We start from the raw sequence: 23,695 nt of genomic DNA on the forward strand, positions 1-23,695 counted from the left end.
TATTATCTTCTTTTGAATTTCAGTAATGTCTCCAATGTTTAGGTTTTATTGGTTTTGTTCTATACTGTTTTGTTCAATTTTATCATACCCAATGATATAAGGCAATTTCCTTTTAAGGTAGCAAGAGGCATTATGATAACCATTGTTGATTACCTTGTATTCTATTTTTACATCATGTACTATGTCCATCGTTTGTTTTGACTGACTGCTTTGTTTTGTCACATTTGGTTTTATTCTCTTCCAAAAATAAGTAATAAGAACTGTGGGAGTAATAAAACACAAAATGTGTAAATGTTATTATAAAAAAGAGAGGAAAAGAAAGTGATCTAAAGGATACAACTGCAAGTGTGTTTAGGTGTGTAAGACAGATGACCATATTACTAAGTTTTTGGGAAGTGATTATTGCACTCTCAGTTTGATGCATAATAGGAATATCATGTAAAGCATAATTGTGAACTCTTTATTTGGAGATTCAATATGATTTAAGGAGATGTGATTGAGGTGTCAAGTTCACAAGGGTATACTTAGTTCAGTTAATCTTGGTCATCAACTGGATTGGAGTGAAAGACACCTGGAGAGGTACCTGAATCATGGGGTGCTCTACTCATCAGTGGCTTAATCCCTGGTGGTTGCCAGTTGATATGCTGTATTAGACAGGAGGGGCCTTTGTAGATGGGCACTGGGGGCTGCCCCTGCAGGTACACTCTCTGGTGCTCTTCCCCTGCATTCTGCTTCCTGGATACCACAAAGCAAACAGCTTCACATCTCCACCATGAAACTCAGGTCTTGGTGCCAGTCAAATGTGGACTGAAACTTCTGAAAGCATGAGGCACACAAACATCTCCTTTAACTTGTAATTCATGGGCATTTTGTCCAGCAACAGGAAAGCTGAAAAATACAAGGATATTATATAATGATAAAAAGATTGATCTAGCAATCAATAAACATACATGCACTAACCTCAGAGCACCTAAAGGCAGGGACAAATAGGAACACAATTACAGTAGGCAACTTCCAATTAAGTTCTACTTTAAATGAAGGATAGAACATTCAAACAGAAGACAAGTAACAAAATGGAAGACTTCAGGAACACTCTAGACAAAACATACCTAATAGAAATATACAAAACATTCCACAAAACAGTTGTGGAATACAAATTCTTCTCAAGTGCATATGAAACTTCTTCAGGGAGGATCTCATGTTAGGTCACAAAACAAGTTGTATTACATTTAAACACTAACATCATACCAAATTTCTTCTCTGGGCCATACTAGAATGAAACTAGAAATCAAACGAAGAAGGAAAACTGGAAAATTCACTACCTTTGTTATTTTTCTTGTTGCTAAGACAAAATACCCAGCACCCCAAAGTGAAAGAAAGTAAGGTTTGTTTCAGTTCAAAGTTCATATCTGTTTCAGTCCATAATTGGCTGGCTCCAATTCAGGGAGGCACAGTAGAGGAGTGTCATAGAGGAGAAACAGTCCATGGCGGGCAGGAGGAAGCAGAACAGTAAGCAGAAAGCCATAGCAGATCCAGGCTACTTGACCTTAGGGTGGGAAAAACTTACACCCAGGATGGGGTACCCTTAATCCCAGCTTCACACAACATAGATACAGCCACTTCTGAAAATCCCCACATATGACTGCATGAGGCTCTTTTGAGACATCTAAGTACAAGCCATAAGAGTCACAAATATGTGGAAATTAAAGAACAGACTCTTGAACAACAGCCATTAGGTCCTAGAAAAGTTAAGAAGAAAATCAGAAAATAACTGAGACAAACAAAAGTAAAACCACAATTCACAGAAACATAGAATATAGCGGAATTAATAATAGGAGGAAAGTTTGTGATAAACTTCTATATTAAAAAGGAAAAAAACAAAAGCCTCAAGCCAGTCATGGTGGTGCATGCCTGTAATCAGGAGGAAAAGGCAGGAGGATCACTGGAAGTTGAAGGCCAACCGGGGCTACTTAGTGAGCTCAAGGCCAGCCTGAACTGCAGAATGAGACCCTGTATCAAAAATAAAAGACAAATGAACAAATAAAAACAGCTCAAATAAACAACCTAACTTTGTACCTCAAGGGAAAGAGAAAAGAAAGAGGGGAGGAGGAAGGAAAACAAAGGAAAAAGAAAAAGGAAGAAAAGGAAGAGAAAGAAAAGGAGAACGAGGGAAAAAAGGTGTAAAGTAAGGACAGAGTTAGTGGAGGGAAGGAAATACTAAAGGTTAGAACAGAAGGAAAAGAAATAGAAAACTGGAAAAAAAAAAAAAAAAAAAACAGGGGCTGGGGATTTAGCTCAGCGGCATAAGCGCCTGCCTTGAAAGCAGGCAGTCATGAGTTTGATCCCCGGTACCAATAAAAAGGAAAAAGCCAAAAAAAGAAAAAGAAAAAGAAAAAAAACTTGACACAGTTGAGGTTTTCTTTGAAAATATTACCAAAATCGAACAGCTTTTAGCTAGATTAAATATAAGAGGATTAAATATAAGAGAGAAGAAGAAAAGGCAAACTGGTAAAATCAGTAATGAACATTACAACTGCTGTACAGAAATCAAAATGATCATCAGGTTACTTTAAACTGGTGAATACCAACAAGTCATAGGCCTAGAAGAAATGGATAAATTCTCAGAAAAAGCCCATCCTCCAACATTGAATCATGAGAAAACAGGAAGCCTACAGAACTGTATGTGATGTAGAAACTAAATCAGTCCTCTAAAATCTCTCAAAAAAAAGCCTGAACCAAATGGCTTCCTTGGACAATTCTCTCAGCATTTATTTATTTGATCTTTTTGAGACAGGTCTTACTATGCAGTTCAGGTTGGCCTTGAGCTCACTTTGTAGCACAGGCTGGTCTCAAACTTGCAATGATCCTCCTGTCTCAGCCTCCTGAGTGCTGTAATTAGTCATGCACTACCACACCTGGCCTTTCCAGCATTTAAAGAATTTGTGTTCTTCTCAAGTTGTTACAAGGATTTGAAGAGGAACACTGCATTTCATCTTACATGGTCAGCATTACCTTGACATCAAAGCTAAAAAGATATCAGAAGCAGACCTCAGACCAGTATTCCTGATAAATACAAATATGCAAAAGATGTCAATGAAATGCTAATAAACCAAATTCAATAGCACATTGAAGGATCATGCACCATAATCAGATGAAGTTTATGGACTGAATGCAAACATATTTCAACTTACAAAATCAGTGATTGCAAAGCACCAGATTAATAGAATGAAGAATGCAAAAAAAATCACATGATTATCTTCAATAGAAGATGAAAAGACATTGGGCAAAATGTAACACCCTTTCACAACAAAATGTTCAACAGCTAGCACAGAAGGAAGTGCCTTACCATAGAAAGCTACACATGATAAGCTTTGTCCTGTTGAGTACCTTAGCTGAGGGCATTTGATGCATGTCTTTAATATGTTTCAAAATATGCTTTCATACTAAGATGCAGAAAACTTAAATAGTTAATTGAAAGATAGTTATTAACAAAAATAGTTACTTAAAAGGATAGTTATTAACAGTATTGTCATTCTCTGCTGAGCTCAGTTCTCTAGTAACCAAGCACCAATCACAGTTATAGATTAACTGACCACCTCTTCATGCTGTTCTGTATGCATCCATTCCCCCCCACTACCCCAGTAACCTGTTTGCTGTGTCAACCTTTGTTCCCTTTGTAAGAGACAAATGATCCTGTGTCAACCATTGTTCCCTTTATGAGAGACAAATATTCCTGGAGTTTGCAGAACAAGGGCTATGAATTGGCTAACCACTCACTGTAAAATGCCTCTGACCTCAAACAAAGGGGAACAAAAGCCCACCTTGTTTCTGTTTCTCATCACTATGTACTTAATGATCAATGAGCTAATCATAAATTAACTATAAAAATCAGTCAAAATTCTAGCTCAGTTGCACAGCTTTGCAAATTCCATCTGCACTGTGTTGCTGGGCCAGCTAAAATAAAAGTGCTTCTTTAAAAAAAAAGATGTCATCTTGCCCCATTTTTCATCATGGGGCCTTGTGTTTTTTTGGGGGGGGGGTTACAACAGTTACTAAGCTACAGTCATGATGAGAGTAAAGCAGAAGAATGGATAAGTGAAACAGACTAGAAAGTCCAGGAACCATACCATACATGTATAGCACTTGGTCAACTAGCAATGCCAACAGAGACCACTGCAGATGGAGTGAGTGGATGATGTACAACAGACATCCTGGGGGCCAGAAATCCAGGTCACCACGAACAGCAGGCTTGGGATCTAAGGAGGGACTGCTTCCTGGCTCACAGGGACCGTTTTTGTGCTGTGACCTCACCTCCTAGAAGGATGGAGAGGGACATCATTCCTTAACTGTCTCACATCAAAATAGCAACATACTGGATACTGGCTTTCAACATCTACATTTAAGGAAAACACAAACATTTGGTCTGTTGCATATTCTACCAAAGCAATCTGCACATTCAGCATGAACCCTGTTGAAATCCCAGTGACTAGACTGAGTGCAGTAGTGAGTCTAGGATCCCAGCTCAGCCTGAGGCCATCCCAGCCATGTTAGCAGAACCCTGTGTAAGACAGGACAAGTCAGACCAGAGACACTCAGGGTATAGCACTTGCCTTACATGAGCAAGAGCCTAGGGGCAGTCCCCACCATTGAAGAGAGAGAAAAAGGGAAGAGGAAAAGAAAGGAAAGGAAAGAAATAAAGAAAACCCCAATGGTTTTTCCATATGGAAAGAAACCCCTAAATTTACGCAGAGCCATAAAAGACCAGAAATGAATAAATTATTCTTGAGGAAGGGCAAAGCTAGAGGCACTGAACCTCTGGTTCCTTATTTATTTATTTATTTATTTATTTATTTATTTGATGCAGGGTTTTGTTATGTAGTTCAGGATGATCTGGAACTCCCCATGTAGCCCAGGCTGGCCTCAAACCCACAGGCATCCTCCTGCCTCCACCTCCTAAGTGCTAGTACTATAGGAATGAACCACCATGCCCAGCATCTCTAAGTTCAAAGTGGCTTACTTGGTTGGCCACAACAGAAGTCTCTCTGCTACTTATCTTTATCACTTCCAAGGGAGTCACAGAGGCAAAGCTGCAGAGCCACTTCAGGAAAATGTTGAATCAGAAACCTTAACCTGATGGAGATTATCTTTGAACTCCTTGTAAGCAAAACACCAAGGCTCAAAGCTGCTGGCTAAGTGAAGAATGAATTGTTGTCTCCTGCTGTCATTCAACCGCTGTTCTCTCTGAGTCTCCATAGTGCAGCCCTGGGGTAGAGACTGCTCTGCAGTGCCCCCTTAGAGACACCAACAGTCTGACCTGGTGTGCAGTGCCCTCGACCTGTACTGTGGAGCTGGGCCAGTTTATCCCCTCCCATTGGGTCATTTAATTAGGCTTCTTTTAGTGGAGAGGGGGCACTAGGAATTCAATCCAAGGCCTCACACTGAGCTATATTCCCTGTTCTTTTATTTTTTTATTTTGTGACAAGGTCTCACTAAGTTTCTAAATTGCTTTGTATGAGTTCTGATGTGACAGTCCTCTTGCCTCAGCCTTCCTGAGTACTGGGGCTACATGCATATGTTACTATGCCTGGCCTAATTTTGCTCTTTAATCACTTCTGACACTTGGGGAATTATAGAGACTACTATGAGGTGGCTCTGAGCAGGATTTAAATTTCACTAATTGGCTTTCAATGTTTGTCTGTGAGTCTGTCCTAGGCCCAGGCCCCTTGCTTGGTAACAGGAGCTGATTCATAGTAAGTGAACCTCTATGAATCACTAGTCCTGGCTGAGGTCTGTAGTGGCCTGTGAGGCCAGAGATACCTCAAAGGCCAAAATAAGGCCACAGCTGAGGACACCTTGGCTCCAACCCCAATTAACCAGGTAGACACTGCAGCTGCAAAAATTACTCCTACAGTCTCCCTTCTACCAGGTCTTCATGATAAGACAGTGCTACTAAACTGACTTGATTCATTACTTGGAGACATCCTTGAAGTGACTCCCAAGGTCCTGCTCATTGCCTGTGCTTTGCTCAGTTTCTCTGCCTTTTGTTCCGGGTCCTAATATAAGTAGACCGATCCAGAGAAGCTTTTGTCTTAACCATCAGAGTCTCAGGCTTAATTAAAGGGTTTTGACCCTCCTGGAGCCCTAAAAAATCATACACTTTGTCTTTTGTAATTTAACCTCTGCCATACATTCATTTGGGAGATCTAGGATGTAGGTCAGGACCCGATAGGGAATGGATAAAGCAGTGTCTGTCATATGAGGTCATGGACCTGTGGTTTTAGTGTAGGTAGTACAATTGGGGCTGATGGACCACTGCTTCCACTCTTGTGAACATGGACAATGCCCCAGGGCCAATTCCCATGTTGACCTGAGGCCTACTACCCAGAGGAAGAGATAAGATGCCTGCAAGCCAGGTCCTCTGGCAAATAGTCTTTCTTCACTTGGAGCTCACCCAAGTTCATGCATATGGTCTGCACCTCATACATCCAACTACAACAAAGTGAACTACAAAAAGGACAAGTCCAGTGGACACAGCCCCTTCAATCACTCCTAGAAGACCAAATGGGAGGCACCTTAGACCTGGAATAATATTTTACATTCTTAAACCCAGCATCTTCAGCACCTGTGCTATCTTCCTTTCTGCCAATGTGAGCCTACCCCTGCCTAGTTCAACTGTATTAAACTTTGCTGCCCTTTCCTTACCATTGTGTGTCACATGCAGTTCTTTGTTGCCACATACAAGATCCTGGAAAGCCATGTGTGGCCCCTGCAACTCTGGCAGCAGCCTGACACACAGCGAGGTTTTTCATCAAATGCAGCCATGACTAAGAATCTTCCTCCTAAAATCTGGGCTGCATCATCATCTGAGCTGGCCTCACTCAAAGGTGTTCTTGAACACTCAGTGAGAGCATGCCTCCAGACCTAGAGATCTTGCCACTTGCTGTCCCGCTTCCTTGTTGAAGACACAGCCACTGCTGGGGTTTGGAGGGAGACCCCATCCAACACCAGCCCACCTGCTAGTGGCTGAGCAGCTGTCACTGCCTGTGTTGACTCATGGGGCCCCCTGGCTGTTTCTGTGTGATGCCCCTCACCTGGTTATTGGTCCACAAATAGTAGGCTTTTCTTGTTTGTCATTTTTATTATTTTAAGCTTTAAGTTCTAGGCCTGTGGATGGTCCTGGCCCTCTTTTCTCTCATGCTGGCTCTGTGGGCACAAAAATACAGCACAGAACACAAAGCAGGGCACTTCCCTGATTGCCTCCATTGCCCACTTCTCAGTTGTCTTGTGAAAATCTCTTGAGTTCTTGCCAGGGAAGTTAATTGTACTTAGAAAGGAGAATTAGGGAAAGGGGAATTCATGCAAAGGTCTCTTAGAAATGGAAATTCTTACCCCATTTAACCTGAGGAAAATGTCAAGGAATCACGGCATGAGTGGCAGATCATTTTGTTTTCTAAAGAGCTTCATGCCAAAATAATATGCAGCTTATGTTAAGGCCTCCTCCCTATGATACTGTCTCTGTCACCTCTGTGGGCATATGTGTGTAAAAGAGATGATGGAAATAAATAGTACATATGTAAATTAAGGAATTGGCTCTCGTGGTATGTAAAACAACACCTAGTCATTCAGCACAACTGGACACAAACTTGTCACTGGGTGGAGGTCTTAGATGCTCCTTTCCAAGCCCTTGGTGCCCCCAACAAAGAATTGGATGTGTCATACAGAAAGGATTGCAAGGTCACAAGTGTGGAAGGTGGAAGACAAGTGTGCTTCACAGAGCAAGAGTGGCCAAGTATGAAGCCAAACCATGGCCCTGAGAACAAGGGGAAAGTTATTTGGAAAAGTGTCACTGTATTGAAAAATCTCTCTTCCCAGGAGTGTCCCTCATCCTGTAACCCTGTCTTACCCCAGGCAATGACTAGATGAACCCAGACTTCCTGGAGTTGCTGAACTGAATCAGAGCTTTAGGCATAGAGGAGAGGCTGTTCAGTCTGCAGCAGGGCACATGGGCCTGTCACTCACTCCCCATGAACCACTCTGGGCTTCTTTTCATGGCCTTTGCCAAGGAGATGGCCAGACACTGAGCTCCTGTCTATTCCTGCACTCAGTCAATGTAATCTTCCATGCCATCCACTCTGCCAACCTCAATGCCCCAAGGCCCCTTGCCTTGATGTCCCTGTGCCCAGTGCATTATCTGATTCATGACCAACTGACTCTCAGGGGCTGTAAGGCAGTGCTGGTGAACCCATGGCACATATCCCAGCCTGGGATGTTTGCATCACTGAAAGCACCAAAAGGTTCACCCTCAATGCCCTAGGGCCCCTACCACTCTCTAACATACGTAACTTAATGTAATCACTTGAAGCATGTGGTGTGATTTGAGTGTTACAGACCTTAGTGATTAAGATTGAAATTGAACAAAAAATTTGCAGTCACCAGTCATGACTGCAAGTGGGCCAGGATTACTGGTGAAATAAACCAGTGAACTGGGGTAGCTTAAATTATTGGCATTCAACAGATTTTGGAACTGTGGAGAGACACAAGTGTAGAAGGCTTTTACTGGTGCATCTCCCTTCATGATATATATATATATATGCATATGCTCACACACATTTTTTTTGCATGAACAAATTTTGGAAGAGAAGAATGGTGAAATCCTGAATGGAAATCAAAGAAGCTATTGGGATGCCATCATGAACTGAGAAAGGAACACAATCTCAGACATTGTCTAGTTTAATCCCTAGGTTCAGGCATGCTTATATATAAAAAAAAAGAAATAAATAAGTTAATAAAAAACAAAGCAAAGAATAAACAAAAAATCAGTACACATTACAATCTGGATTCCAGAGCAGAAAATATTTCAAAACAGAAAGCAAGGAAAAGTTTCACAATGAAACAGATGACACAGTGATATGGCTATTGCTGAGATCAAGAATCAAATTAAACTGCCATCAAGAGCAAAACACTTGATCAAAATGTTTTAAAATATAGACAGGAAGGGAATGGAGAAAACCAAAACAACTATCAGAATGGAGCAACAGAAAGAAAAATATCTGGATCCACAAGGAAAATAACCTACAAAACATACCCTCCTCTTTTAGGACACATATTTAATTGTTCTATGTAGGCATTTTGATTCTTATCAATTTTCAAACCTCATTATTCAAATCTTGAATAACCTAATAAATGGCTGCTACAAGTGTCTTTTTTGGTGTAAAGTTGATGAATAATTGGTGATCTGAGAGTCAAGTAATGCTTAAAGACACCAGCACAGAAAAGAAAACGGAACTTAATAGTTAACAAGTGAGAGAATCTATTTTACATGAGGGCCACTTTAAAAGCAAGAAAGAAAAAAGTAGTATAATATATTGTAAGACCAGTGTCGCAAAGGAGACTCCAAGGGCCTCGCTCTCATGTAAAAACAAAGGGGTTTTTATTATTCCATGCACACGGGGTCCTCCAAACAGGTGGAAATGGAGAACCCTGAGTTGGGGCAAGGCTGGTGTTTTTAAGGGGGAAAAACTTCAGTGTAAGCGTTTATTACAGAAGCCAATCATTACAGTTAGTGCGGAGCGGTGGGCATCTTATCTATCTGCTATTGGTCAGTTCATAAGGGATGACCAGTGGGTCAGAGTTAATTAACTGTCTTTGTTCTGCACAACTTATCTTTAAGACACCTGGTTTCTGTAGACTTGAGTCTGACATATTTTACAACCCTGATTAGCGTAATGGCAGGCTCTATCTCTGAGTTCCCTGGCACAGCACATCCCGAGAACATCACGGCCACAGATATTTTTTTTTTTATCTTCCTGCAGGGCTGAGTTAGGACTGAGTCACGAGGCCCAGTGCTGTTTCTAGCTGAGAAACAGCATCTTGTTTTTAACCTTTAAATTTCTGGTTCTTCAATATAATCATGAGAGTTAAACAAATTAAGTTGGAAGGCTACATTATACAATTGAACATACTCAGTCATGAAATATGATTAGAAATAACACATTATTCCCAGATTTGCTGGAATGGGCCACCTTAAGCTAACTTGAAATAAAAAGCTTGGAGGCTCCATTCTAGTAAATACAGTTTGTTGCTTTGTCTCCATTCTTTCCTTCTTTCCTTCCTCCATCCCTCCTTTTCTCCTTTATTCTATTTCTCCATCTTTCTTTTGTGAGCCAGGCTACCATGGTAGCCTTAAAATCACAGCAATCCTCCTGCCTCAGCCTCCTGAGTGCTGGGATCACAGACATGCACCACTATGCCTGGCCGCATTTCTTCTTCTGAGTGGGCTTCTTCCTAAATGTATTGTCCAGGTTGGTCTCAACTCCTAGGCTCAAGCAACCTCCTTTCCTCAGACTTCAGAGTACTGTAGCTGGACTATAGGGGTGGACCATGAAGCCTAACGTTTTACTGACTCTATTTTTAAATCTAAATATTTACACACCAAACTGTAACAATTATTTTCAGCTTTATATATTCCTTTCAGGCCCTGATTAACATTAGTGCCAGTCTTCAGAATTACAATTGAATAAATAGAGCGGTATCTTGGTTCATGAGTACTTTTGTTTGCCAGTAGTTTGGTTCACCAAAAGAAGCATTTGCCAAAAATTTTTGTTTGTTTTCAAACTCTCCATTGGGCAACAAACATTACCACCATGATAATTGTTTGTTTGATTGGTTGGTTGGGGGTTTTTTTGAGACTGGAACTTGCTATGTATTCCAGGCTGACCTTGGACTGCTTATGTAGCTGAGAGTGGCGTGGATTCACAGAATGATTGTCCTGACTCAGCCTCCCAAGTGCTGGCATCACAGGCATCTATTATGCATGAACACAAACATGGCTATTTTCCCAGGAATTGTGGAATGAATTAAATTCTTGAACTGAGGCACTACTGTATTATTTCTTATTTTGTCATTGCCACTGCATAGCAACCTTCTTTTTCTATATAATTCATACCCACTCTCTGAGTTTCTGACATGTATCTTTGGATCCCTAACCCAATTTACCTTGAATTCTGATAACTATTTTTCCACAACAGCATGTTCAGATCCAAGCATCTTCTTCTACTTTCCATTTGTGTCTCTAAAATTAAAAACAAAAACAAAAACAGCACTTTACCAAAGAATAGGACTGCATGACACAAACTACCAAAGGTAGCAGTGGATGCCTTTTACAGAAAAGAAACTCATACATTAATGTTTTAGTAGGAAGACTGGCTTTTAGTCTGAGGTGTAATTGTATCAAAACACTTTCAGAAATAAGTTCTATTCTTAATGATACCTTATATTTGAGACCTATGTTCCTAAAACTTTCATATTTTTCCCTAATAGGTACATTTCAAATTGAGAAGTAAAATATGCTGATTGAAATTAAAACAATCACAGAATTTACACAAGCAGAATAAGGTATACATCATAGAACCAAATGACAAATTACAAGTGATACAACTAGATCAACTAGAAAGCAAGTGAAAACCTCAGCAGGCTGATAATAACGTATACACTACCCTAAGGGAGGCTTTCAGGAAGACAGATGCATTATCTAAAATGAAAAAAGTCCAAGTACCAAATGTACCAATTGTACAGTGGTATATAAACTGTAACTCCAAGTAAAGATTATATAAAATGTGAAAAACCATGAATGCAAATACTCACTGAACCATTAGGTCTCTGAGGAAAGTCTGCATAGCTCTGAAAAAATATAAGATGCGTTATTACAGTGTTGGCTCTCAAGCAAAGCTCAGCCATTCATGCCTCTTAATAGCAGCTCTTCTGTTCCTTCTTATAGTTGGGTTTGTGGTGCATTTTCAGCCATCTTTTCTGCCGCCTAGCTGTAGTCGTCTTGGGGTAGCCAACCAGCTTCCTTGGGTGCTGCCTTCTTAGTGTTCTGACATGCCCAGTACCTGTTCCTCACACACAGGCACCTCCAGGTGATCCTGTTCTTTGAGCTGAGTAATTATCAATCACAAGCTTCCCTGCAGCATTCAGGTGGGAGACTCCTTTCTCCTGGCTGTTCATTACATTTGGGTCTCAAAACCCCTTTGGTACAAGCTATTAATGAGTGATGTTCTACTTCCAGTGGTCATGATGATTAACATTCTCTCTTCTACTTAGGTGACTACATAGATGAAGAAGAATGTCCCAAACAATGCAACAATAGGGAGCTTAGGAGAGGGACATCCTGAGGAGGAGCCACACCCTCAGGGATGGTCCTTGGCAGCGGTGGGCTCCTGGTTGTAGTGAGCTCTTACAGATGGAGCTTTGCTGTATAGCCAGCTGTGTCCATCTCAATCTGATGTGGTTGTGGCTCACTGAGACTACTATGATGATTGTCCCACACAGCTAGGTCATCAGTTTTGGTTTTCAGTACTTTAATCAATAACTACCCAGAAATAAGCCACATTTTCCTTTTGGAAATTGCTGGATAGCTTTGCAATGTGGAGTCAGGGATCCACAACATTCAAGAGCATGGGATGCGGAGGCAATGCCCTTATGTACTCCTAGTGTCTGTGCTGTGCGTGATGCTGCTCTACAACATACATTTTCACTTTGCAACACAAGCCAGAAATTGCTCTGTATCAAAGAATTTTTTCTCCAAGGCAGAGACCCAGGGGTGAGGGGGCTCAACTCAGCCAGAGGATGAGGTAGAAAGAAACCCAGCCAGGACCATGTATGATGCACCCCATTCACTCTGGAGGATGCTGTACTAGCATGCTAGAGGACTGTCAATCTAATTAAGCTGACAAATCAGGCTGCTCGAGTGCATGAGCCCTGCCATGTAACAGCTGAGCTCTACTCTCATGGTACATGGGACTGGGAACTCGTAGCTGTTGCACACACTGTGCCTGAGTAAGGGTGGCAGTGAGATCACTGCAGGCTGGGTACTGGCTCCAGCGCCCAGTCTGTCTTGTCCTCTTGATTTTTACCCATGTGGAACTCATAGACTGGACCCAGAGGACTCAAGGGTTTACCCTTCCCTGCTAAAGTGGGACAGTCAGGGGAAGTCATGGCTGTGCATCAGTGTTGAGTCAGTGGTGGGTCACAAAGGGCCTCAGGGGCACACAGCCCTCCTTCATGTAGGCAGAATGAGCCTGGCAAGTCTCCTAACCTCTCTCTCCAACAGTCTGTTGATGTTTGGTGTCCCTTATAAACAATGATTGTTACCTGATGTGGAAGTTGTGTTGTCTCTAGAAGTTTGAGAGTAAGAGGTGCATTAGTGATGGGGATCACTTGAGTATTAATTAGATCTTTTTTTCAGGTGGTATGAGAGTAAAGGATATTAAATGTATATTTGGAGTCAGTGTAACTGTTTGTGATTTTGTCTTTAGTAAGTGTGAGGGCCCATGTGAGGGCAACGGTGGGGGCCACTAAAGCTGAATACATGGGCAGGGCTGCAGCATTCCTGGGGCATGGCTCAACTGAGAACAGAAGTGCCTCAAAGTGCAAGATAGGCTACAGCTGAGGACACCTGGCTCCAACCCCAATTAATAAGATAGAGACTGTAGCTGTGGGTATTTCAATCCTGTATGAAAGTCACCTGGAGACTCTCCTAGGCTAGTTCTCTTTAATTAACATAACCTATTAATTCTAGGGTTCCTTGAAGCACGCCTTAGGTCCTGCTCAGGTGTCCTGCGTTTTCCACTCTAACTTTTTCCTTGTTTGAATACGAAATATATATAGGTCACCTAAAGACTCGCGAGCTCTGCAGTGGATTTTACAATCTCCCGGAGTCATAAACTTGAGCTAATTGGAATTTTAGCCTAAACGAGTGTGTCTGCCTGGAGTGGAAAGGCTGGGTAGGAGGAAGGCCTTCCCAAGATGGAAACTTCACCAGGGACCCCTGGAGAGGACAGGGAAAACAAGGGTGAGTCTGTGCAGTGAAGAAGCCATTTTATCTAGGAGTAAACATGGAGTAAAAATTCTCAGCCAAGGAGCAGAGATGCACATATTGCTGCTCCAAAGCCTATCTAAATGCCACAGAAAGACCTAGCAAAGATGTTGAAAGAAGTACCTAAATACAATCCATGTTTTGCTCAGACAAGCCCTATAGATATTGCTAACTGGGCGGGAGCTGAAAAGAATCTTAAAAAGGCACAAAGCACAGGAAAAATCCTGTCCCCTGAGACATTCTCAAGTTGGAATCTGGTTCATTCAGTTTTGAGTTCCTTTAAGAGTTTGCAGCCAATAGCCTCAACTTGGACCTGAAGGAAAGGAAAGAGCCCGCAGCAAGGCTTTGTGCTGTGCTTCTGCAGGATCTTCTTTTTCTTCTCTTTTTATTGTTTATTTTTTTGTACTGGGAGGTTGAACTCATGACCTCCCTTTTGCCAGGCAGGTGCTTTGCCCACTGAGCTGTGTCTCTGGCAGTGATTAGTTTTGGCTTTTGTGAAGATGTTTTGGGTGGTAGTAGGCTTGTTTGCATTGCTTTAGATACATTGATTATAGACACTTTGATGTCTTTTGAGTGCTTGTGTTCTTTGTGTTGTCATCTGTGATCTGAGTATCAGAAGCTGTAGGCACAGGAATACTGGTAACGAGAGGGAAGGGAGGAGCACTCATTTGTATGACCACATATAAATGCGGCCAGGGGTCTCATCAGTGATGGGAAGTAAGGTGGCTGTGCTGAGGGAGCAGCTAGCCGAGATGTTGATTATAGGGTCTTGCATTAGTATTAAGTGAATTAGTTCTAGGTGAGAAGATGTCATTAAGGCAGGAAGTGCTTTGTGTGAAATACAGTCATCAGGACAATGGAGTGAGCAGACTGTAATGGATTGTTTTAAAGTGAATTCTTTGGTCTCTTATATTTGTTTGGCTGCTGAACCAAGGGTTCAAAGGCAGGAGGGCCATCTCTGTATTGTGTCACCTTGCTGTGTTGAGGGGTAGGCTAGTGCTTGGAAAGAAGCGTGTGTGTGTGTGTGTGTGTGTGTGTATGTGTGTGTGTGTGTGTGTGCATGAGTGTGTGGGTGTGGGTGTTAAATCTCCTAAAGCAATATGACCTTGGAGGTAGAAAGCTCACACTCTCCTACCTTCCCTTCCCTTTGGGCTGTTTTCTGAGGAATGTGTGATAGTTTGATATTTGTGGGAAGACAAGTTTCCAGTCCTCTTTTGTTCTTAAGTATGCTGGCCCCAGTAAGAACTCAGAGGATGGCATCCCTCCTGTTCTCTCCTCCCACTAGCCTCTGCACCTGTGCAGCACAGGCATCCTTGAGCCTGCTCCCTGCCACCATGTGTCAGCACTTTCCTCTGAGAGGCAGGCTGAGTGGGGGAGAGGAGGGTCGGGGCTTCTCCCTTCTCACCCCACACCAGGGATGGCATCAAGACTGCTGTGCCATGCACTGGAAGTTTCTGGTAGTCTGTATACTGTTCTGCACATTTCCTAACATAGGTGGTGTGGTTTTTGTTCTGTGACAAGCTGTTTGTCTCACCTTTGTGCAATCAAGTCGCTGGCCACTTGTTACATGGGATGTCATTCTCCTCTGAGGGAGTCTGGGGAGGAGCAGTGACTACTCCTCCTCAGCTGTGCTGGTCACTCAGTGCTGTGCACAGTTCTCTTCTGAGGCTCTGCTGTGTATCATTCACTGCAGGTGCAAGTGGACCAGTCGTTCCCTTGCATGCAGCTTTTGTCCTTGTACTTTGAATATGTGCTGTTAGGTGCTGGCTGTGTATTTACAATGCCAACTTTCAGAGCAATCCATTGTTTTGCCATGGAAAGTCTAGGTCCTGCAGACTTTGTGCCGATAATGAGAGGCATAGTCAAAGCTGTTGTCTAAACATTGCCATAGACTCAGAATAAAAGCAAGAGAATGTTTTGCCTCATGATCCAAATCCTAACAATTGTCTTTAAGGAATTAACTGGGGATATGTGTAAGGTATATGAGAAAGTCTTTCACTGTCATAATTATTTTTAACTGTAAATTCATAGAAGATTTACCTCGATAAGCATTGGTATATTTACAATCATAAATCAAGTAAAGCTAAGATGTTCCCCAGAACAATGTTTAAGGGTGCAGGCCAAGTTTCACTATCAGCATAAAGTGGAAAGTCCCATCAGTGCGTGTACATTGGTCTATGTGGCCGAATTCTGGTTAGGTATCAGGACTGGTAGGTGTGTGTGTGTGTGTGTGTGTGTGTGTGTGTGTGTGTGTGGTAATAATTAACTGTGTGCGTTTTCTAGTTTACTGTATTTTCAATTGTCACACAAAAATAAATGCTGCTGTAACAGAGGAGAAAACTTTTCATTCTTTTTCTTCTTTTTATGTTTTATTTTATGTTTTGTTTGTGCTAGGGCTCAAACTCGTGACCTCTAACTTCCAGACAGGCACTTATGCCACTGCTCTAAATCCCTGGCCAAGGAAAGGTATTTTTGAAAGGGAAAAATTAATGTTTTCCCAGTGTTTGGAGTTTTTAGAAAATAACACTTTTTTTTGAGACAGGTTCTTGCTATGCAGTTCAGGCTGACTGTGAACTTACTACGCAGCACAGACCGGCCTTGAACTCATGATGATCCTCCTGCTTCAGCCCCCCAAGTTCTGGGATTACAGGCTTGTACCACCACACCTGGCCTCACCTCCATCTTTTGAAAATTTTCCATTTGACCACTGTCTTGTCTGCCCGGGTCTCTTGTCTCCAGGAAGTCCTCTGTGCCTGGTGCCACTTCTCATGGCAGCCTTGGGTCTGCCTCCCTCAACAGCCTGCTGCTCTGTTTCCTTGCCTGTCTTCCTCCTATACCCACAGCATGTGGCAGACACAGCCCCACTCAATAAAGTCCAAGCTGGTGGGCAGCACTCTTCTTCCTCACCTGAACACAGCTCTGCATTTTGGCCTAGGTCATAGCACCGCACTGGTCCCTCCGAGAGGCATGGATTTCAATTTCAGCACCCTTCTTTCCAAGATTGGGGAGCAACTGAACAGCGAAGAGCTCGATGCCCTCAAGTTCCTGAGCCATGACCACATCCCACAGCAGAATCAGGAGCCCATCTTGAATGCCCACATGCTGTTCCAGAGACTCCAGGAAAAGAATGTACTGGTGGAAGGTGACCTGTCCTTCCTGAAGGAGCTGCTCTTCCAGATCAACAGGCTGGACCTGCTGGGCACCTACATGAACACCAGCAAGGAGGAGATGGAGGCTGAGCTCCGGACCTCTGGCAAGGCCCAGATCTCGGCCTACAGGTGAGAGCCAGTCCTTGCAGGACCAGAGCCTCAGGGCAATGAGACAGCTTGGGGCCTGTTGGGCAGCACTGTGTGTGGGCTGAGTCTAGAAACAGAGGGGTCTTCTGTGTAATCCAGAGCAAAGATGCTAGAATCATGAGGTAAAATTAATTATTCCAAGTGAAACCTTACTTACCAGTTTGTCAAAATTAAAAGTTTCTCTAGATGTTCTCATTCCTTCCCTCTGTCCTGCACCCTCTTTGGTGTCCATGCCTCCTGATGGCCCTGCTTACCTGTGTTTGAGGGTTTCTGTCTCCCACCAGAGTGCCAGTGCAGTGGAATCCACAGGATTCTGAGTCCACACTTAGAGCCTCAGATTCTGCTGTCTGCAGAGGTGACAACTTCAAGGCCATCTCAGCTGCCTGTGGACATAGGCCGCCTCTAGCCACAGGCTACAGAGCTCAGCCTTTCCCTGGCTGTGTGTGCTCCATGGGCTCTGTGGCATCTGTGGACTGAGATACAGGCCACTGATAGTGACAGCTTTATGGTCCCTGAAAAGCCTGTCACCTTCCCTCTTTCATGTTTCAGTTTCAGACTCTTTTGCTGTAGTTTTTAGTGTTCACTTTCAGGAGCTCTCCTCCTCAGCTTCAGCCTTGGGCATGTCTTGCTCACTGTGGCAAGTGCCATGGTGGTCTCACCCCAGGGTAGACAGTCATTGTCCTTTTACGCCCCCTGCTGGTGTCTCTGGCATGGCCTCACCCTGTGTGGACTCCTGTGACAAGATTTCTGGGGCACTGGTTTCCTTAGGCTTCTGTGACAAAGTGCCACATGTTTGAAAAGGTGCAGGAAGTATATTCTCCCACAGTTCTGGGGCTCAAATTCAGACATGCAGATGCCGGCAATACCTTCGAGGAGGCTCCCTCCTGGCTGCAGTCCTTGCTGCTCCAGGTGCATCCCTGAAGTCCCGGCCTCCCTTCTGTGTCTCTATGATTCTCTCTACCTGTGTGGCCCTGGCTCTGGCCTGTGCCCAGATTAACTTAGTGTTACTTACTGAAATTTTATCTGCAGGGACTTTTCCACAATACATCATGAATCTAGACTTGGGCCAGGCCTGGATCCTTGCAGCAGGAAGGACCTTTTGAAGTATAATACTCCAGAACTAGGAGAGTGGGACTGTGGGCTCTCATCTTAGCCTTCATGCTTGGTCCTGTGAAGACTCCATTCTTGCATGAGTCAGGCACAACAAATGGCTCTCCTAGCATCGTCGCACCCTCTGGAGCAGGGCAGAGTCTCCAGGGGTGCAGGGTCCATACACTGCACTCATATCATGGTTTGGAAAATCAAGGGTCAGCCCAGGAGAGGCTGTGGGGAGAATGAGCCCCTTCAGCACTATGGAGGGAAATGTCAACTAACACATCACTGTGTAAATCAGCATGAAAGTCAAGAAACTGAAGCTGGAAATCCCATATGACCCAGCTTTTACTATTAAAGGTATCTTCTCAAGAGAGTTAAGAGGCATCACCATACCTTGAGACATGCACCCCGAAATTATAGCACCAAACTCATAAGAGCTACAGCTTGGGCATGTCTGACTGGCTCAGTGGAGATGAGAGACCCAGGTCAGCACCGCTGTGCTCGAGTGGGTGACAGATTGCAGGCAGTCAGCATTCAAGAGTGTCTCTTCCTCCCCACAGGGTCATGCTCCTTCGGCTCGCAGAAGATATAAACAATTACGACTTGAAGTCTTTTAGATTTCTCCTGTCTACCAACCTTTCCAAGTTTAAGCTGGATGACATGGTGAGACCCCATCTCTCTTGAGACTGAGTCCTAAAGGGCCTCCACCCAGAGTTCCTGAGGCCAATGAGGGGCAGAGTTGCAGTCTAGGCCCTTGTGAGGGTGGAGTGAGAAGCAGTAGGAGCAGGTGGTGTGCAGCTCAGCTGTGTGGGACTTGGCTGAGGAAGGGTGGTAGCCTGAGAGTCTCCCTCTGAAGTGCTGGAGACAACTCCACATGCATGTGGTATATGGCTTTGTGTGTATTTCTGTTGTGTGTGGTATGTGTGTCCATCTCTGTGCTTTATGTTGGCTTTATGTGTCTTATATGTATGCATGGTATACACTGCATGTGCAGCGTGCCTAGCTATTGGAGACCCTTTTTACAGTGCCAGTTATCAGGGACCCCTGCAATGTGTCCCAAGTCTCCAACTCAAAATTACAGTGTATTGTGGGAAAGAAAAAAAAAGGGACAAGAATTGTGAGAATATAGGACTATAAGACAATCAGTGTTCTTGGGAACGGAGACGCCAAATCCCCAGCTAGCCACATTTATCCTGTTCAGGGGCAGGAGGAGGAGGGTCCTTTTCCAGGAACAGCCTAGAAGTAGTAGTTGAATGAGCAAGCAACATCCTGAAGGAACCGAGTTTAGATCTGTCCCCACGCCTGTGCTAGTCTCCCTGTACTGCCCTCAGCAGACTCTAGCCCCTTCTGTGAGCCTCACTGACCAGAGGACGTGCAGTTTCCAGACCCAGCACACCAGGCAGACAATGAGAACCTTGAACACCTCTGTGTCACTTTGTAACCTGTGGTGCCCAGCATGCTTCTGCCTCTGTATGTCTCTGTAGCAGTGTGTGTACATGTATGGGTGGATTCAGGTCTGGAGGAGGCTTGGGTGTCAGAGGCTGTGCTGGGGTGTAGGGCCATCTTGGGGCATTTCCACAGTGATTTCGCTGCACACTCAAACTGGATCATCTGCAACGTGTCCATATAAAGTCTTGAGAGCTGGGCCTAGGTAACGTGGGACTGAAACTCCCAACTTGATAGATGTCTGAAACACTGAGTTCGTATTCTCTGACATCAAGGAATAAATTCTCTGGGAATGACAGAGGGTTAAGAATAGGAAGAATTCATTGAGAAAGAAAGAATGCATTTGTCTGAGATGAACAGAAAGTGCCCTGCTTCTCAAGTGTGTTTACAGAGCAAAGCCAAGAGATGAGGCAGGCTGAAGGGGGGAACAGAACTATGATCAGTCAATAATATTACAAATATAGTTGCTTACCCCAGCCAAGGTGACTGCTGCCTTCTCAGAGCCTCAGTCACTGTGGTTCATTCCTAAAGAAATACTTGGGTTAGCAGGTCTTTTGCTTCAAGCCTGGCCTTCAGTGATGTGCGCAGAACCACAGCTCTTCTGTGTCACCCAGCCCTGTCTGCTGCCTATAATACTTCTACTAACTTAGCTGTCTATAATATGGGGAGCAAACCAGAGACTCCAAATGTGGCTTGTCTAGCCTTTTCTTTGTGGCCAGGAAGCATACAACTGCCTCTACTTCCCTCTGCCCCAGGAATGTGATGATCCAGGCAGGGTCTCTTGGGCAGTGAGATGGGCCTTTTTTGGGGGAGGGGAATTGAACACATTTCTGAGAGTGAATGTTGCCCAGTCAAGGTTTCTCCTACTTCTCCTTCCCTAGAACATGCTGGAGATCTTCATAGAGATGGAGAAAAAGGCCATGCTTGGGCAGGACAACTTGGACACTCTCAAAAAGATCTGTGACCAGGTCAAAAGGAGCCTGTTGATGAAGATCAGGGAGTATGAGGAGCAGCGAGGAGGTGGGAATGTGGCTGATCCATAGATCACACCATCTCAGTCAGCTGCCTCTACCTGCTGCTCCTCAGTGTGCTCCTGTTTTCTGGCCAAGCCTTTTGCAGGTATCTGCAGATGCTAAGAGCTTTTCATAAAAGCATATCAAATTGCACCTTCCTGTTTCTCAGAGGTTCTTTTGCTGTTTTTTTTCCAATGCATTTCACAAGTGGAAAATATTTTCTGTGAACTTTTCTACTTCAGAGACAAAAAGCTGGCCCCCTCTGTTGTGCTTTTTGCATTTGTTGTGAAAACTCAAAGTGTGAGGATAGTAGATTAAAACCAGAATATCTCCTCTGAAAAGTTTGCATGCTTGGCACCAGTGACCCCATGGAGAATGGCAATAGCTGACTAGTCTGGGCAGTGCCTGGTCAGACAGGACCCGGGCCCCTGCTGGTTCTGCAAGCTGTGTGCATGCCTTCCCATCCCTGGGGTGTGTGATGGATTTTCTTCCCTCTGCAGCACTCAATGCTGTTGTCTGCTCTATGGGCGGGGCTTCTGATGATGACTTCAGAGCATAACCAGCATCGTTGCCCATAGGTGAGAGAACAGAGGGAGTTGGTGTGGACACAGGTGTGAGAGGAAAAGCTTTGGGATAAAAATCAGTACATTACCTCTCTGATTAGCTAAATGTCCCAGGAGCACAGAAATTACAACTTGAAATAAGGTGAGCTTTCAGTAGGAAGAAGCTTTCAAATTACTCTGTCTCTTTCTAGTCAAATTTGCAAAAGTGGAAGAGAAAAGAGTAGCCAGCCCAGAGGAAGCTTCCATGCACAGAATCATCAGTTCCCAAACAGTCACCAGAAGCTGTGCAATTGGAGCAGATCTCAAAACACTGCTAGCCTTTTAGAAGAAAGCCTATTGTGACAAAATTCCAGCCACCCAAGAACTCCACTCATCATCAGCTCTTCACAAGAAAGCTTTCCAGACCTTCTCTAGGCCCACAGGTCTGCTTTCTCTGCCCACAGCTGTGAATAACAGGGTTTTGTTTATGATTGTCCTCTTTTCTTCCAGCTTTCTCCCAACATGCCCAAGTCACATTTATAAAGAGTGACAGAGGTAGACCTCTTAGGCCACCTTTCATGGCTATCTTCATTCTTGGTGATTTTCCTCTGCCTGCAAACAGAGCAGAGATGTATCACTGTAGATCCAGGGTAAGGTGGCGAATGTGGTAACGGGATAGGAAAGAGTGTGACTTCCTCCCTTCCTGAGGGAGCACCATGCTCATTAGTGGCAGTTGTTTCAAATCTGGTGAGATGTAGTAGTTGGGTCACTAAATGCCTAGCAGAGGAATGTCCTTTTCAGCAACTCAGTGTTTGCATTAGTGAGTAGTAACTGAGTGCGTCAGGTTTTGGCGCATGTGGATGTGCCTGGAGCCTATGGCGATCATCTCCACCCTGTAAGCTCACCTATGCTCCCCTTTCTCCTTGTTCTCTCCTCCTCTCTCCTGGTCATCTGTCTGCTTTCCTGATGTCCTAGAGGCAGAAAGTAGGTAACAGAAAACACTTTCTAGCTCTGTATGTGCTGGGCTGATTTTGCTTGACACAATGATTTCTTTTTTTTAAATTTTATTTAAGAGGAAAAAGAGAAAAACACAAAACAAAACAAAGCAGTGTAAGGGTACACGTAATACAGAACTACAAAAAAAAAAAAACATAACAGTAAGAAATCACCTGTTAATAGATTACATATTATCATCTTGGAAATAGTTGCTCAAATCACAGTATCAAAGAATACAAAGTGGACATTCAAACAGAGAGACTGCAAACAGCTGCGTTCAATGATCCAAAAACATTAATATAGTCAGCCATTTAACACCCCCAAACACACTTGCTGTTATGTCCGTTAGAGCTCTTTTTTTTCCCCCTCTCTTTTTTACAACAAAAATTACACATTTTGGATTTTATTATTCCTTAGTTCTTATTACTTTTTTGGGCAATGATTTCTAATGTTTTCATGTTTTTGCAGATGACAGAATTTCACTCTTTTGTGCTTAATATGATGATTATTGTTAGTTTTCCTTTTATTACCAGTGTCTATTAATGTTACAAAACACTGGGAGTTTCACCACTACTCTCCCTCACTCGTTTCCGCCCTGCTTTCTCCCTTCCTCCTGTCTCCTTTATGCTTTCATGTCACCCTTCTTAGAGTACACAAGTTAGAGGGAGCATGCAGTATCTGTCTGAGGATAGTTTGTTTTGCACAGCATGATAGACTGTGGACCCATTCATTTCCTTTAGGAAAATGTCACTTTTTTATGGCTGAATAATACTCCATTATGTATGTACACATTTTCTGTATCTGTTCAAGTGCTTCTAGGAAGGTTCTATCTTGGGCACTTATTGTAAATTGTTCTGTAACAAACATATGGGGCTGCCAGGTTCCCTATGATGTACTTTATTTTTTTTTTTTTTTTTTTTTTATTTAACGAGAAAAGAAAAGAAAGAAAAAAAAAAACAGTGAAGGGTACAAGTTTTACCGATTTACAGAAGAAAAAAAAATGCGCAGTAGGAAATCACTAGTTAATAGATTACATATTGCCATCTTAGAAATAATTGTTCAAGTCACAGAATCAAAGTTTGTAGAGTGGACATTCCAACAATGATACTGCAAACAGTTCTGTTCAATGATCCAATAGAACTCTGTGATATCATTTTCTGTCTTATACATTTAAATAAACATGCAGTTATATAGTTTAGAGCATTTTCTTTTCCTCTCTTTTGTACAGTGACTATTACACATTTTGGGTTTCATTGCTCCCACTGTTCTTATTGCTTTTTTGGAAGAGAGTAAAACCAAATGTGACATAACAGAACAGAGTCGGTCAAGTCAAAAGGGTGGATATAATAGATAATATAAAAATATAATACAAGGTGATCAACAATGATTACCCTAATGCCTCCCGCTATTTCTAATAGAATTGCCTATATC

The 23,695-nt window shown here is 43.2% G+C and overlaps 1 protein-coding gene and 1 long non-coding RNA gene across 2 annotated transcripts; one reads left to right on the plus strand and one right to left on the minus strand.

Moving 5' to 3' along the window:
• Window positions 1-274: 274 nt before the first annotated feature.
• LOC134471479 (uncharacterized) lies at window positions 275-11,909 on the minus strand. Its single transcript, XR_010040925.1, has 3 exons — window positions 11,644-11,909; window positions 10,996-11,071; window positions 275-888 (listed from the first exon to the last, which is right to left on the minus strand). It is a non-coding gene; the product is annotated as an uncharacterized LOC134471479 (long non-coding RNA).
• Window positions 11,910-13,621: 1,712 nt separating this feature from the next.
• Window positions 13,622-23,033, plus strand: LOC134471257 (caspase-8-like). Its single transcript, XM_063229336.1, has 4 exons — window positions 13,622-13,852; window positions 16,812-17,154; window positions 18,828-18,930; window positions 20,595-23,033. The coding sequence occupies exons 1-4, from the start codon at window positions 13,807-13,809 to the stop codon at window positions 20,754-20,756; spliced, it is 654 nt and encodes a 217-aa protein (XP_063085406.1). The 5' UTR covers window positions 13,622-13,806; the 3' UTR covers window positions 20,757-23,033.
• Window positions 23,034-23,695: the final 662 nt, after the last annotated feature.

This window comes from Cavia porcellus, unplaced genomic scaffold, assembly GCF_034190915.1.
Source record: "Cavia porcellus strain 051 isolate PalLab524CR breed Dunkin Hartley unplaced genomic scaffold, mCavPor4.1 scaffold_18, whole genome shotgun sequence".
NCBI classification, from domain to species: Eukaryota; Metazoa; Chordata; class Mammalia; order Rodentia; family Caviidae; genus Cavia; species Cavia porcellus.

Bases quoted from the DNA above. Each gene is read 5' to 3' on its own strand.
- LOC134471257 (XM_063229336.1), top strand. From the start codon at position 13,807: ATGGAAACTTCACCAGGGACCCCTGGAGAGGACAGGGAAAACAAGG. The intron at 17,155-18,827 runs GTGAGAGCCAGT...TCCTCCCCACAG, and splicing joins GCCCAGATCTCGGCCTACAG to GGTCATGCTCCTTCGGCTCG. The intron at 18,931-20,594 runs GTGAGACCCCAT...CTCCTTCCCTAG, and splicing joins AGTTTAAGCTGGATGACATG to AACATGCTGGAGATCTTCAT.